This window comes from Ammodytes marinus (genome assembly GCF_949987685.1).
Source record: "Ammodytes marinus genome assembly, chromosome: 8".
Classification (NCBI taxonomy): Eukaryota; Metazoa; Chordata; class Actinopteri; order Uranoscopiformes; family Ammodytidae; genus Ammodytes; species Ammodytes marinus.
In genome coordinates, this window is record NC_137212.1 from 5546035 (window position 1) to 5563534 (window position 17500).

General features: G+C 41.0%; 1 protein-coding gene across 1 annotated transcript in view; it reads right to left on the reverse strand.

Annotated features, from left to right (window-relative positions):
* raver2 (ribonucleoprotein, PTB-binding 2) overlaps positions 1–17500 on the reverse strand; it is a gene marked incomplete at both ends in the record, with an annotated part of 69365 nt that overhangs the window by 48990 nt on the left and 2875 nt on the right. Inside the window, one exon of the mRNA XM_080033344.1 lies at positions 2341–2407. Coding sequence (XP_079889470.1) covers positions 2341–2407 — 67 coding nt within the window. The remainder of the gene's footprint in view (positions 1–2340; positions 2408–17500) is intronic.

Below are 17500 nucleotides of genomic sequence, written 5' to 3' on the forward strand. Positions count from 1 at the left end.
TATTACATTCCTTATATGGCCAAAACAAAATTGTAGTTTGAAGTTTTAGCAGTTCACTACACAAAAGAAATGCTAAAATGCAATGTACCGTTACTACTTTAATCCATATGCAATTATGAATGTAGTTGAACTACCTTTTTCTATTCATTCGCTTTTCTAATGTGTATTATGTATTTTAATCTTGCCCCTGTAAAGCACTTTGAATGGCCTTGTGTCTGAATTGTGCTTTATAAATAAACGTGCCTTGCCTTGCCTTGCATTGCCTTGCCTTGCCTGCTACTGCAAAATGTAGTTAAACTATTTAATTAAATGTAATTAAAGGCAGTTCACTACTCCCCAACACTGGTTTTCCCTGATGTTCTTGATGTTGGATTTTCCTCCCGTTTAGCCCACTTAGTACAATGTCACCACAGCAGCCTAATACGTATAGTAACGTGTGTGCCTGTGTTTAATTAGGAATCTGAACAAAATGTTAGAATCTGAATCCCCATTAACCTTCTGGACAGGCTGGTGCTTTGATATCAGTTTACCGCGGACCGCTTCATACTGAAAGAGTTATATTTCAGGGTCTGGGGCTGACGGCACGGACTAAATATAGACACTATGTGAGATTTCCCTGGAAAGGGACACACTCTAAGGGCAGGGGGTCAGCTCACTGTGTGTGTGGAGGGGAGGGTGGGGGAGGGGGGTGAGAGAGAGTGTGAGTGAGTGAGTGAGTGAGTGAGTGAGTGAGTGAGTGAGTGAGTGAGTGAGTGAGTGAGTGAGTGAGTGAGTGAGTGTGTATGTGTATGTATGTGTGTGTATGTGTGTGTGTGTGTGTGTGTGTGTGTGTGTGTGTGTGTGCTTGTGTGTGACTTCTTGTATTTCCAGTTTCATGAGTACCGAGCATTTTCAGAAGGTGGGGAAAGAGGATGTGGTAGAGCGTACAAAATGAGCCGTTCACTTTTATACTTGTGCTTGTTTACAGACAAGTAAATGTGTCTAACTGATGGTTAAAAGTTCATTTAGGCATGAAGTAGTTAAGCTTAACAGTATTATGTGACGAGGAAGTCACGGGAAAACGGATGCTAAACCTCATGCTATTTTCTACTGTATGTGACACTGCAGAGTCCATCCAACCTGACTAAGAGATTAATCCTGTAAACTTCAACTCCAAGTGACGTGTCTATGATTGTGATTTTTTAATTGATTCACCTCGGCAGCAGTCAAGCTATGGGGCAAAAAAAACCCTCTAATCCTCAACTCAAAAATAGTATTCTCAGTAACTGAATAATAGAAGAAAGTATGCAGAAGTCATGTCAACCAAGCCAAGTTACAGTAACTTTCACCCAAAGTGCACTTAAAAGAAACTATGCTTTCTTTGGCCAAAATGTTACACAAAGTTGCCTTGTTATTTTAGGTACACCTAGAAGCCCTGAAAAACAGCGATTTCATCATAAAACTGAACCATAATTGTGTTGTCTTTCCAGGCATTCATTTAATTTTCTTGCATTTATTTCTGAAATAATTGTATGTAAAACGGGATTGTATGTACAACACACTGCACGAGAACACTACAATAATGTTTAAATTTAGGTTAAATTGAGTCAGTTCAGAGTCAATTATACTGTATGTCAGTCAGTCAGTCAGTCAGTCAGTCAGTCAGTCAGTCAGTCAGTCAGTCAGTCAGTCAGTCAGTCAGTCAGTCAGTCAGACAGGTCACTATAATAACATGCTGAAGTATATCTACCCATCCAACAGCACAATTCTACATTAAGTAAAACCATTCACATGTTCCACTCATTCCTACAGCCTCACTCCATTCACACTGATCAGATCAATACTTGGGATGACAGATATAACATGACTGTATGTTTAGGGTTTGTGTTTACAGGTTAATTCAAGCAAAGCTGTATTTGTGTGTGTGTGTTTGTATGTCTATCTTTGTGAGGACCACATACAGTTTTAGCTTTAGGACATTTAGGAAAGTCCTCTATTCTTCAAAATGTCTGTTAAATAGTTAAGACTTTGTTTTGGGGGCTAGAATGTGCGTTAAGTTTACAGTAAATGTTGGGGTTAGGTATTTAAAATTGGTAGTTCAAGTAAGAGTTAGGGAATGCATTTTGTCGATGAGGGTCCTCACAAGTATAGGAGTACAAGTGTTGTTTGTGTTTGTTTGTGCGTGTGTGTGTGTGTGTGTGTGTGTGTGTGTGTGTGTGTGTGTGTGTGTGTGTGTGTGTGTGTGTGTGTGTGTGTGTGTGTGTGTGTGTGTGTGTGTGTGTGTGTGTGTGTGTGTGTGTGTGTGTGTGTGTGTGTGTGTGTGTGTGTGTGTGTGTGTGTGTGGTTAGGAGTGAGTTTTACCTGTGCCTTTGTTGCGGTCCACAAAGCAGTACTTCAGTTCATATTCCTTCAGGATTTCATGGACTTCCTGTGAAGAGACAGAAAGAGAGACACACACGTAAAACTAGAGCCAAGAGATTGCAATAATCCTCCAAATGTTCAATTCACACACACACACACACACACACACACACACACACACACACACACACAGCAAAGGGAGACACGCAACTGCACAGAAAGAGATTGCCACACGCTGTCTGAGTGTGTTAGATAGATGAATGGATAGATAGATAGATAGATAGATAGATAGATAGATAGATAGATAGATAGATAGATAGATAGATAGATAGATAGATAGATAGATAGATAGATAGATAGATAGATAGATAGATAGATAGATAGATAGATAGATAGATAGATAGATAGATAGATAGATAGATAGATAGATAGATAGATAGATAGATAGATAGATAGATAGATGCTAAGCTTAGCCTTGGTTTCACCACACAAAAGTGATTGACTGCACAAATTGTTCAGTGACATCAAAACAAGACAAAAAACATCTAAAACTTAACCACCAAAGCACTTAAACAGCCAGCGAGCCACCGTCTAACATTCTGATGCAGTGGAAAGGTCACTTCAGCTTAAAGCAATTACTGTTAAGTGCCTCGAAAGACAGACTGAGTTCACCATGATCATGTTATGTATGTATAATGTGGAGTCTCTCTCTCTATCTCCCTTCTTTCTTTCTTTCTTCCACTTCTTTCCACTCTCTCGCTCTCTCTCTCTCTCTCTCTCTCTCTCTCTCTCTCTCTCTCTCTCTCGGACGCTTTTAAACAGCGCTGGTGTTTTAATGATAGTGTCTGTTCAGTTGTCGATGAAGAGTTGGTTTTCGCTTAAGTTTTTATTAGATAAATAATGTTTTAAACATACTGGGATTTTAATACATTTCCACTTTATTTGAACTGTTGAATTGTAGAACTTAAATTTATGTCAATGTATTAATATGTGACTAAGTTCCGGTCTGTCTGCTGTGAATCGTTTTGTCCGAGTTACCGGGATATTGTACCCGAGCAAATGCATTATAAATAATTATATAGAAAATTATTTTCACTTATAGGGTCTTGTCTGCTGTTACAGGTCATTTGTGATCATCAGAGGAAAAAGCAGACTGTTTCATAAGCATAACAGTTCCTCGTAGGTTTTAATACATGTGAATTGCGTGCATATTCAAGAGCTTGTTCAAAGTGAATAAATAGTCTTTATAAATGTGTCTGAATGGGAACCAAAGAAGAACGAAAGTGGAGACAGGCTCTCCAGATGGGATTGGCATTTAGGAGGATGCGTCTGTGTCTCTATTATGAGCTCATGTCGCCCCCAAAAAAAAACACTTTAATCCACTGTCAGCTAATGGCGGCCATGTTTTAATGCCTCCATCAAAAGATAATAATAAAAAAATAAAAATAAATGAACTTTGCAATATTTTCATCACCTTGACCTGAAATTGAAAGCAGGTTTCGTATTATCGGTCCCATGTATCACCTAATTTCTATACGACTGAACTAAGCTTTTGTCACTTGCCAGACTCAGTCATTGTAAATAAGAGTGTGTTTAGAGTAATAACATGCCTGGTTAAATAAAGGTTCAATACAATACATTGATAGAGTAAAGCATGTTCAGACACATGTATCACATCATTTAAGACTAAACCAAAACAAAATGTACCTAAAGGTTTTTCTAATTCAGAAAATGTGTTCATCTTTTTCTAGCTCTCTAACCACCATCCAGCCCACTCATGTACATAGATTCAGGCATGTGTGTGTGTGTGTGTGTGTGTGTGTGTGTGTGTGTGTGTGTGTGTGTGTGTGGACTCAGGCATGTTCTTATCGGTGAAGGCCACACAGGCAGCCCACACAGAGGGTCAGAGCACTCGCCCCACGATCAGAGCAGAGCTGTAATCGCTGAGGGGGACAGAGAGAGAGAGAGAGAGAGAGAGAGAGAGAGAGAGAGAGAGAGAAAGAGAGAGAGAGAGATTGGTTTTCTCCCTATCTATCTATCTATCTATCTATCTATCTATCTATCTATCTATCTATCTATCTATCTATCTATCTATCTATCTATCTATCTATCTATCTATCTATCTATCTATCTATCTATCTATCTATCTATCTATCTATCTATCCATCCATCCATCCATCCATCCATCCATCTATCCATTTCTTAACGCAACTGCTACTGCTGCAAATCCTAATAAGTCAGAAAGGAGAATGAAAAGGAACCAACTTAAAATTCAACTCATTTCCAGAAGAACAGATTTCTGAATTCTGACATACAAAGTGCCAGACTAAATAGACACCTTATTCCCTACATGATATAATGAGGAAAGAAGTCATGCAACAAATCAGGAATGTACGGAAGAGGATTAGGCCAACCATAAAATAAAAATGAAGTTCTGAATTTAAAGTCAGAATTCTGAGAAAAAAGGTCAGAACTCAATATTTTTTTCTTATGTGTGGCCCCAATCCTCTTCCGTAGGAATGTCCTTAGAAATAAATATCTAATAAAAAAACTCTTATACATTCAAGAGAAACCGAGCTACTGAGCAGGACACAGACAGTGACATAGCGGAACACTTTGTGACATTCCGACAAGGTTGAATCACCGTGTCATACATTCTCTCTCTGGTGGCGTTTTAACATTGGGCTATTCTCTGCTGCACTGGAACATTTCAAGGCATTTTTAGACTATTTTTAGGAGGCCTAAAAGTGGTGCCTCTTTTCTCACACACACACACACACACACACACACACACACACAAACACACACACACACACACACACACACACAATTTACCAGTTGAGCACACAATACTGCACTATGTTCTAACGATATACCAGTTTGTTTCGCCCTATTTCCTTATGCATTCCATTTTTAAATTGTATTTTACATTTCAAATCATCCCATCGCGCTGTTCTACGACGTTACACTCTGTTTCAATGAGATTCCCGCTACGCTATTTCAATCGTTTCTGAATATACACTGCGGTAATAGCCGAGCAACGATCAAGTGCAATTGTCATCAGTGTTCTGTCTGCGGATGGAAGGACAACACGAAAACATAATAAGAAGAGACCTGTGTCAGCCAGAGAGAGTTTATATAGAAGAGGTGTCACTCCCTTTGCAAGTCATGACCAACAGTTTGTGGACAGAAGCAGCGCTACAAACTATGCTATTGTGTTTGCTATAGGAGGCTGTTAAACTGTATGTTCCTCTCATATGTCAGACTGTTCTATAATATGGCTGAAGGCATGTCCTGCTGTTCCAGGCTACACCTCTCCCTCTGTGTGTTTCAATGGTTTAAGAAGCTGACATTTCCAGCAAGTCCCGTCAGTGCCCCAGTGCCAGTGTTAAGCCCAGGGCTGAATTCTGTGTGTGTGTGTGTGTGTGTGTGTGTGTGTGTGTGTGTGTGTGTGTGTGTGTGTGTGTGTGTGTGTGTGTGTGTGTGTGTGTGTGTGTGTGTGTGTGTGTGTGTGTGTGTGTGTGTGTGTGTGTGCGCAAAGCAAACTGCCTGGAGAAGGTTGGCCTAAATAAGGAAGTGATATGGTCTGACATCCGTCCGTCCGTCCGTCCATCTGTCCGTCCATCTGTCTGTCTGTCCGTCCGTCCGTCCGTCCGTCCGTCCGTCCGTCCGTCCGTCCGTCCGTCCATCCATCCATCCATCCACCCACCCTGGAATCCATTTTCTTTCTCTTGCATAGTTTAAATTTGACTGGAAAGATGCTTTGAGCTGAGCCATTACATCAAACTATGTTGCACGTGTCTTAATTGTAAACTCAGACAGATGTGTTTTGGATTATTGAGCAGCCCTTAAGCCATGATGTAAGGGGTTGGGTGTGTTTGTTTTGTGTTGTCCTATATCTAGTGACAAAGCACCTCTGTATCAAACTATATGAAACGTCCCAGGAGGTGAAATCAGTGACAGAATTGTGTCGCAATGCCAAATCTCCTCCCTTTCTTTGCAACAGCTGTCATTTCACCGACCACATGTACATTTCCACACTGCAAATTGCTTTCCAAGATGAGCTTAGTGTCGTTTTGTCCATCTATCAGAACTGGTGAGTTATTTTGTCGAGAAGATGAAAAATATGTTTAACCTGACACACCTGTTACACACACACACACACACACACACACACACCGCAACAATGCAGTCCTAATAGATCCCATAAAAACTAATTGTTTGCCATGGTGTGAGCCAAGCTTGACTGTGTGTGTGTGCGTGTGTGTGCGTGCGTGCGTGCGTGCGTGCGTGCGTGCGTGCGTGCGTGCGTGCGTGCGTGCGTGCGTGCGTGCGTGCGTGCGTGAGTCAGAGAGACATATGACTGGAGGTAAAGGGGACAAACACACCCTGAATGGCCTCCTTACAGACCATACCTGTGTCCTTGACCCACTGAGTGAGTGAGTGAAATATACAGAGAAGAAACAGTTGATAAAGCCCAGGTAAAGCCAGCTCGCACAATGCTACTGCCACCCCCCATCTAACAGACCTGTATGTTTTCAAATGATCCAAAAATGTTAATTTAGTCTAACGTGATACATTAACTTGAATGTCCTTGTATACATGGAGACTAGTATTAACGTTTGCTTTCAAATGATTAGCATTACAATAACTCTATCAATATTGGTAACATTTATGGAGCAATACAACTAGCACAGCGATCATACTAAGGATTCCTGTTCTTGTATAAGTGGTGTAACTTGATGTAGATATCAGAAGAACATATTTAGTTAAACATACAATATCTACAAAACCAGGATTTTTATATGAAATGATGACACATGAATATATACAAAATAAGATGTCTTCTTGAGTATAAAAAAATAATAGGAATATAAGGAGATTTACCACGGATTCCATTTACAAGTTTCCATGCAGGTGTCAAACACATGTTTATGGAAAACAGCTATTGTTGACGATATTACGTAAATGCATGAACGGTTTCAATCAGGCAAAGTTAAAGTTTACAGTTTATACGTGCTTTCAAACAGATATAAGATATGTGTAACAGCCACGTCCAGTTATAAACACATGGTGGAACAATGTGTTGTGTATTCAGAAATCACAACAATGCGCAGTCCTAATAGATCAAGAGAAAAAAAACATTGTTTTCCATGGTCTGAGCCAAGCTTGTGTGTGCGTGTGAGTGTGTGTGTGTGTGTGTGTGTGTGTGTGTGTGTGTGTGTGTGTGTGTGTGTGTGTGTGTGTGTGTGTGTGTGTGTGTGTGTGTGTGTGTGTGTGTGTGTGTGTGTGTGTGTGTGTGTGTGTGTGTGACAGGTGTCTTAATACCAGAGGAGCTTCTTATAAGACGTTCACATTCCCATATTGTTAGCAGACAGACTCTCTGTTTGCCATCCTTCCATTCTCTCCATGTTTCTCTTTTTCACACACACACACACACACACACACACACACACACACACACACACACACACACACACACACACACAAACACACAAACACATTATTGGAGTCTTCGCACCTTGTTCTGCTACAGTTATAACACCTTCGCTCTGGCACTGATAGGATTCCTCTGTTTAACAACTTTGTTATTGATTCCTCTCCTCTTCTGTTCTCTTTATCCATTTCTCTTCATCCAAAAATACAATACAAACAAACAATAACAACATTTCTATCAAGCTGCTACTCCTTCCTTTTCTTTCTCTGCACTACGTGTTCATTTTTATTTTTTTTATTTTGTTCGTTATTATTTTCATCCGTGTCATTGCAAATGAGGGACGCCCCTCCACTGATCATACGAGTATAAACAAAGTTTAAATGAAAAAATGAAAATCTTCTAAATTTCTTTCTCATATGTTTTGTTCATTCCAGTAGAGAGGAGACAGATGTTGCCAGAAAGCAGCTCAGCAGGAGAAAGGATTCAAACTCATAATCAACCTCAGCGGTCTGTGGCACTTTGTACTGACTGACAGCCTCAGCGGTCTGTGGCACTTTGTACTGACTGACAGCCTCCTAATGTGGCAATGCACTACAATCACACACTCTCAGACAAACACTTTGAAAGGTTGAAATATTCATCCAAAATAACATCATTGTGTGCAACTGGTAAACAGGTCAAAATACAAGTAGCAGCGAATTTACATAATGTGCTTGGTGATTGGACCACACTTACAGTTTTTTTTTTTAAATTACACTTTAAAAAAAAGTCATCCTGTGGAATGTGAAGCCCACTGAGGCACATGCCTATTTGTGATATTACATACAAATACAAATACAACTGATTTGATTTGATTTGATTGACCTACTGCTTACAATATACTCCCTCGTGTTGATAGAACGATTGTGACACCTACATTAATCAATGCCATCATCCGATATGAAATAAATGTGATGACTGATTTCTTCCTTCTATGCAATTAGCTTAGCATGCTCAGCGAAGAAATGGAATTGCAATGTTAAATGCTCACATGATTGTTAATTGCACTACTGTAAGTGGGGGAAGGATAATATGGTTTTCCGTGATTTAGTCCGTGTGTATTTTACCTCATCAGAAACCAACTGATTTGAGAACAATTGTGAGTATAGCTTTATTAAGGTATTGGGACGGGAGTGAAGTACTGGTGTGATTTTCAATGCTTCCCCAATTTAGCTTGGTCTTTGCACCTGTGCCATTATTGATGGGTTACTGACTACCTATTTCGAAGCCTAAAACTTAGCAGACCATTTGCTATTGCATTGGCTACCATCATCTATTCAGCTATGAGTCAAACAATCCAAATCATGAAAACAATGAAATACATATGGGACGCGTGGGAGGATCTGCGATGGCAAAAACAACGAGACGCCATCACCATTATGTTTGATTGACAATCACACAAAAGCAGCCTCAAAATAGCCTTTCCTTCATGCCTTAATGACGCAAATCAAAAGAACAATAGGGTTCAAAATCAACCCCCAGGCAGTAGGCAGGAGGTAGGAGGCAGGAGGCAGTAGGCAGGAGGCAGGGGGCACCCGTTTGAGAAGGACAAATAACATGTTAGGTCTCCATTTGTTGTGGGGAAAAGGTTTTGTTTTTGAATTTCAATGTGGGAAGTTGGGAGTTTTCTCTGTCACCTCCATATTGTCAGAAATACTGACATTTGAAGAATAGCACGAATTCAGCATATAAGCGTACAGTGTCTACTAGAGTTTAGCCCTGCACAATTAATCAAATGTTAATAATGATCATGATTTTGGCTTCCCCACGATCAAATGTAGTGAGCGGAATATTCTATATGTTCAAAATTGGAAAAATCTGCAAGAAATATTGTTCTTTTTTACATAGACACTTGAAAAATAGCACATTTTATGAGCTGCAATAGCAATACCGTGATACAATGAAATTGTGGTATTTTTGCTCAATCATACCATCAGAATATCATCCCGGTCTAAACCTAGCGTCTTGGTCAAACTATCTATTGAACCCATTTGTCCAATTATTCCCGTCACTAGTGACTTAAAGGTGCAGTGTGTAATATGACATCATCAAGAAAGTTCTACAAAGTTCTAGAATGCAACGCTCCCTGGGTAGCCCCACCCCTTTTGAATAATAACAGAAGCTACAGTGGCCTTCAAGGACAAGAATAATTCTAAATTTTAAACAATGCACCTGATGACATTCCAACTATGACACTTTCAAGATGGCAGCACTATATATGCAGAAATATGGACATATATGAGACCCTTTCTAAGGGAAAAAAAAATTATAAAAAATTTTTTTTTCAGCTATTATGCACTAAATTAAATGTACTTATGGATATTATAATTACTTTCTACAAAATCTGCTAGGAAATAAAACCCAAAATTCTACACACTGCAGGTTTAAGATTCAAGATTCAAAGTGTTTATTGTCATATGCCCAATAAGAAACATGTTGTCAGTCATACAATGAAATTCTTTCTTTGTTTTCTACAGACTGAATGTCAAGAAAGAATCATGAAAATATGCAATATATAAAGCTGTTCAATCTGATCTTAGTAAAGGACATACACCATTGGGCAAAGTGGAGCAGGTGGCCCGCCCTAAGACAGGACTGATTCTGCTGTCAAACCGTGTGACCCCTCCACACAAGCAGACAGACACACTCACACACACACACACACACACACACACACACACACACACACACACACACACACACACACACACACACACACACACACACACACACACACACACACACACACACACACACACACACACACACACACACACACACACACACACACACACACACACACACACACACACGCACACACACTTCACTACGCTTGGCTTTGGCCCTGAAGCCACGGGGATCAGATTAGAGGATATTTTGCCCACAGAGCCGACAGTCACTCTTCACATATCAACCGCGTCCAAACGACATCGGGTCAAAACATCAATCAAGTATATTTGTTATTTTTTGAGCAGCACCCAATTTGTGGTGTGTGCCGTATAATATAAATTATATTTGTATGTTTACACAAGTGAGGCAAGGCAATGCAGGTGACTAGGGTTACAGAAATAAACACCTTAAAGCTGGGGTGGAGGATTTGGGGAGAAAATGGCAGTTGGGATAGAGATTCGAATCCAAATACCTCAACCGCTCCACTTGTTCTCTTTGGTCCCTCCCTGACACCAACAAAGTCGTGCTAAAGTGAATGGACAGTCCCAACAGCCAATAAGAACAGAGAATCGGAGAAATGTGTGTGAAATTGGGTTCCTTTATTTGCATTAATATGAAAGAAAGTCTGTTGTGGGAGCAAATAGACAAAAATCTTAAAATTGACCAGTGCTTGTAAAAATAATGACTTTGCTACTTCTGTGTTGGGATGTGATACATTATCGCATTCAAGTAACATCATAAGATTATAACAACCTGCACTTCTTTGTTCATTCATTCATTCATAACATTGCACATTTAAATTTAATTGATCTACTTTTTACTTTCTATTCTATTTTTTTATACCGTTTTTTCTGTTTATCTTTATCTCATTCGACTTTATTGTATTATTATTATTGTTCCTATTGCACCGTGGGTCAGAGACAAACGCCATTTGGGTCCTTATGTATTAAGGACCCAAATGCCTGCATATTTTAAGAATTGACAATAAAGTGTGACTTGATACTTGATTCTTGTTCTAAGGGTGTTGAACACTGTGTAAATCTAATCTTTCGTTTTATGATCATATATTTCTGTCATGTTTCAGGCACTTTGTCCAGAATGTGGCTTTGCACTAATGGTCAAACTCTACATTATACTTCAGCTTCACACACACACACACACACACACACACACACACACACACACACACACACACACACACACACACACACACACACACACACACACACACACACACACACACACACACACACACACACACACACACACACACACACACACACACACAAGAGATATATGGAGAGACAGAGGCAGAAAAAGCTCTCAGACATAAACTTAAACACTAAATGGCCTCTTGTAGTCAACTGTACTCCTACTCGAAGGGCGCCAGTAAAAAATGCGCAACGCACATTAACAGGCTGCATGTGGAGACGGCTTCAGTCTTCTGCAATTGAATTACAACCTTTTTTTGCTTTATAACTGAAACCAGATAACTTTAAATGCACTTTATATCTCTAGACTTATACACTAAGCATTTGGACAGCTTGGCAAAGTGTATGACAAGAATACAGATTTGAAATATAGAGTGAATTGGAAGTGTGATTGTATTGACTGGCAGCTATATGGCTTTATTGAATACATTTGATAGAAACATACTGGCTGCTGATCAGACTAGACGGACACTTTTGTCATTTTGTTGTCATATGATGATATCTATAAGTTAAGACTTGTACCCTATTCCCCTTCATTTCACCTGATTTGAGGATCAAAAGCATCAAAGTTTAAAAAAAAAAATGTTATTGTCAGTTCTGATATATACAAGACATACATCAGAATCAAAATGGCGTTTATCCCTGGCCCAAGGTGCAATAAACGAATGATACAAATATATCATTGATTGGGGCGACTGTGGCTCAGGTGGTTAAGCTGGTTGGCCAACGATCCTAGGGTTGGCGGTTCGATCCCCGCCCGACCACTTGTGTCATGGTCGTTGTGTCCCTGGGCAAGACACTTCACCCACCTTGCCTCGTGGGAATGTGTATGACTACTGTGTGTTTGAGGTGGTGGTCGGAGGGGCCGATGGCGCGGAATGGCAGCCACGCTTCTGTCAGTCTGCCCCAGGGCAGCTGTGGCTACTATCGTAGTTTACCACCACCGGTATGACTGTGTGTGAACGAATTGAACCTGGAACCCTGTAAAGCGCTTTGAGTACCTTGAAAAGCGCTATATAAATCCAATCAATTATTATTATTATTATTATTATATATAGGGTAGAATAAGATAAATATTACCTAAACAACATTTGCATTATATCAATTCTAAATTCTAAGTAACAGACTGTAGCCCTTATTTGCTACTGTAAAATAACGTTACGAATCCACAACTCAACTGTAGTAAATAGTAGCATACACCTGCTCTCTCTCTCTCTCTCTCTCTCTCTCTCTCTCTCTCTCTCTCTCTCTCTCTCACACTCCCACTACTATGGCAGCATTGGTGAACAGAAGGCATGTGTAGCTTCTGAAATCCACACACAGTTTAGTGGCTCTGAGGAACTTTCAGTTTTTGTTTCTTCTATCAGCCCCTAGTATAGTGTTTTTACTACGCCAGCTATAGTTCCTGGGTGAGCGTACCCATGACAAAGGCATTTAGAAAAAACATATAAAAATAGCATTCTTTCCACTGATGGTCTCGTTTGCTGTTACATGTAATGTATGATCATCAGAGTAAAATGTCGACTCTTTTCAGAAATATTTAAAGGTTCCTAGTAGCTAGCACTATCAGAGAAAGTCAAGAGGAGGAGGGATAACTGGACTAAAGATAGTTTTCTTATTAAAAACGTGCAGGAGAAGCCAACGGGGGAAGTAGTGAGACGGATCGCTCATTAAAGGGAAACAGCAGGGAATGGGAAGTGTTTCTGCCGTCAATCCATCAGGAAAAAATGTCTGCTCTCTCTCTCTCTCTCTCTCTCTCTCTCTCTCCTCTCTCTCTCTCTCTCTCTCTCTCTCTCTCTCTCTCTCTCTCTCTCTCTCTCTCTCTCTCTCTCTCTCTCTCTCTCTCTCTCTCTCTCTCTCTCTCTCTCTCTCTCTCTCTCTCTGAGCCCCCGATAGTTAGACTGCTATTGGCGTCTGATATCTCCCTTAAAAAGAGTGTCTGGTCTCAATGGGATTTACCTGTATAAATAAAGGTTACAAATAAAAAAAATTAGGAATGGGCCAATAACTGGTATCAAGGTGTTTCTAACTGTGGGTTAGAAAAGTCATTTTTAAAAATGTTCTTTCCAAAATATGGATTTTTGGAGCTGATACCATATCAATATGTTTTGCACAGCCCTACTCCCCACCTTACCCCCCTACCAGCCCTCAATATCTGGCCCTACTCCCCACCTTACCCCCCTACCAGCCCTACTCCCCACCTTACCCCCCTACCAGCCCTCAATATCTGGCCCTACTCCCCACCTTACCCCCCTACCAGCCCTACTCCCCACCTTACCCCCCTACCAGCCCTCAGTATCTGGCCCTACTCCCCACCTTACCCCCTACCAGCCCTACTCCCCACCTTACCCCCTACCAGCCCTACTCCCCACCTTACCCCCCTACCAGCCCTACTCCCCACCTTACCCCCCTACCAGCCCTCAGTATCTGTTCAGAGGAGATGTGTTTGAGCTCCTTCAGAGAGAAACAGAGGACCATGAAGGCACAGTGCCCAGAAGCCAAGTCACACACACACACACACACACACACACACACACACACACACACACACACACACACACACACACACACTTGTACTCTTGTGTCTGTGAGTCTGTGCCGAGCAGCTGGCCGCCATCTTGCCAAATTCTTCAACAGATCTCAGTGAAGATTCTTTTCCTGCTACAAATGCCCAACCATCATTCCAGTCAACAAGAAACGCTGTATCACAGGATCCAATTACCAAAGGCCCCTCACTCTTTAGTCTACTTGGTTTTTTTTTCTCAGCCGAGCTAAGAGTGTAAGGGCAGGGTGTCATAGTATATCATATTATATCATATATCATATTGTATGAAATGTAAAGCCCACTGAGACAAATGTATTTGTGATTTTGGGCAATACAAATAAAACTGATTTGATTTGATTTGATTTGATTTGTATATAGACATTGTATTTAACCGTCCTCTTATTCTTTGCCATTATTTGTTCAGCTCTGTTGTCCATATTATTATTCGCTATGTCTGTCCCTGTTTAAAGACCTACTTCCCCGGTGGGAATATGAAGGTGTATTGAACTCTGAGATCCTATGTAGCATAAATGTGCAAACATTTTAGAAATCGGTTCATCCTAGCCTGAGAAAAGGCTGAAAGAGTAGAACGTGTTTTATGGTCTCACTGTCTAACCCTACATTTTCCCATGTGTGACATCACACATGGGAAAAAAGTAGGGTTAGGATTAACAGGACAGTTTGGCCAAGGGAAGACGGAGGGAAGACTGAGGGAAGAAAAACCTCATTCATCATATTATAATAGGGATTTTACAATGATAGAATGCCGGTTCTGTATGGCTGAAGTATTCCTTTAAGTACATTCAGAGTAGTGAACCAATATTTGTGTGTAAAACTCATGTCTATGTACAAATCAGGCCAATAAGGCAGATTCTGATTCTGAATAGTTGAATTGGCTCCTTTGAATTAAACCTTATGTCTGGGATCAACCATGGCGGCCACCTTGCCTACGTGCACACACACACACACACACACACACACACACACACACACACACACACGCGCGCACACACACACACACACACACAATCTCTCCTTAACCTTTTATCCATTAAGTCTACACCATTCTTCCGGTACGTGTCCACTTAATGCATTTCACTCTCGTCCAAGGTCTGTCCAGAACCTTTTATCCCATCAATGCAATTCCATTAAACCACTCATAGCACACCTTACTATGTGCAGTTAATAGTACTGCCATTAAGTTCTCTATACGAATGTCTATGGTCAAAATGAGCTATTGACTTTCAGTAGAATCCTATCATGATGATATGAAGAACATAACGATTCAATTCATGATTAAATACAAGTTAGTGTGTTGATTCAAATTCTGAGAAAATTGTAATGATAAACTGACACAAAGTAATTTACTGTGGTTTGTCTAATGTACATATAATTGGATGAGTCTGGCTAATATGATTTTCTAATTTGACAAACACTACTGCTGCAACATATTTTGATATTAAAACTGAAAACATTCATAATATGCAAAACCTCGAGGTCACCACAGGCAGAGCAAGCACACACACACACACACACACACACACACACACACACACACACACACACACACACACACACACACACACACACACACACACACACACACACACACACACACACACACACACACACACACACACACACACACACACACACACACACACACACACACACACACACACACACACACACACACACACACACACACACCACAGCATGAAAAGCAATAGGAGCAAGTGGGTGGAAAGAGAAAAGCTCAGACGCATGCTGCTTTTTGACATTTACATGTATTTGTGTTTACCTGAATACAATGAAAACACATCCCCCTACACACACACACACACACACACACACACACACACACACACACACACACACACACACACACACACACACACACACACACACACACACACACACACACACACACACACACACACACACACACACACACACACACACGGCCTTGTGTTCAAAAAAGACATATAAAATGCACATCTTTCTTGAGTTTTGCGTTTGTGAGAGACTTTATAGAAGTCCTTGGAAGCTAACCTTCTCCCCACGAACGCACACACACACACACAAACAAACAATGCTACACACACGCGCGCACACACACACACACAAACAAACAATGCTACACACACGCGCGCACACACACACACACACACACACACAAACATCTATTTTACCCTCCAGTGCATCTGCAAATATGTTTTACACTACTGACTACGTGCTTGGGTTTAATTAAACACAACTTATTTGTTCTTTTAAAATCTGAGTCTGTTTTGTATGCAATAAGCAAATTCAAGAGTAGATTTTTATTCTGGAAAATGCACCTGATAGCGTTTCAGCGAACCTTATCGATTTCGGGAAATGCTTAGAGATCAAAGTCACTAATGGCTCCTATTTAAGGAGGACAAAACTCCACCCCATCAGTCTTTACTACTTAATGCTTCTAAAGGCCAGGACACACCAGTCCGACTTGTTTCTACTTGTTCCGACTACGCAAAAAATGGGGTCGGCCGTTTCAGGAAGCTCCAGGCTTCCCGTCGCGGCCAGAGAACACACCAAACTGACTGCTGACTTTCCGTACGCTCTGTTGCTTGCGCGGGACGTAATGTCTCCATAACAGCAGGCGGCGCTAATCTGTATTGTGGCCCGAAAAAATACGAAAGCCGGAAATGATGGGACAACTCTCTAGAGCATAAACATAGATAGAAATACGTATTTATATTTATGGACCATAAGAGCACAATTTTTAGCAGAGAGTGTCGAGCATGGTGTCGAGCAGTCAACAAGGGTTGATGCATGTGAGTACTCTCAAAACGAAACGAACAAACACATTAAAACGATGGCTAGCTGTTGTTAGCTGTTTGTGCTACCCGCCTCACTTCCGGGCTTCACTGATTCGCTAGCCCTCCACCAATCAAATTGCTCCAAATGAAAGACGGTCGGCCAGCCTGTCGCCGCCGATTGAACATGTTCAATCGGCGGCGACAGGCTCAAAACAAGCCCGACGACCTCTACGTCGGCCGACGTTACGGCACACACCAAACAGATTCGTCTCCCGACCCCCTATCGACTCTACGACGGCGATTTTCGGGCTGGTGTGTCCTGGCCTTAACACCTTCTTCCTATTCTGTTTACATTGCATTCTCTGTTCGTCTCTCTTACCTTTCCTCTCCCCTCTCTCTAGACACACACACACACACACACACACACACACACACACACACACACACACACACACACACA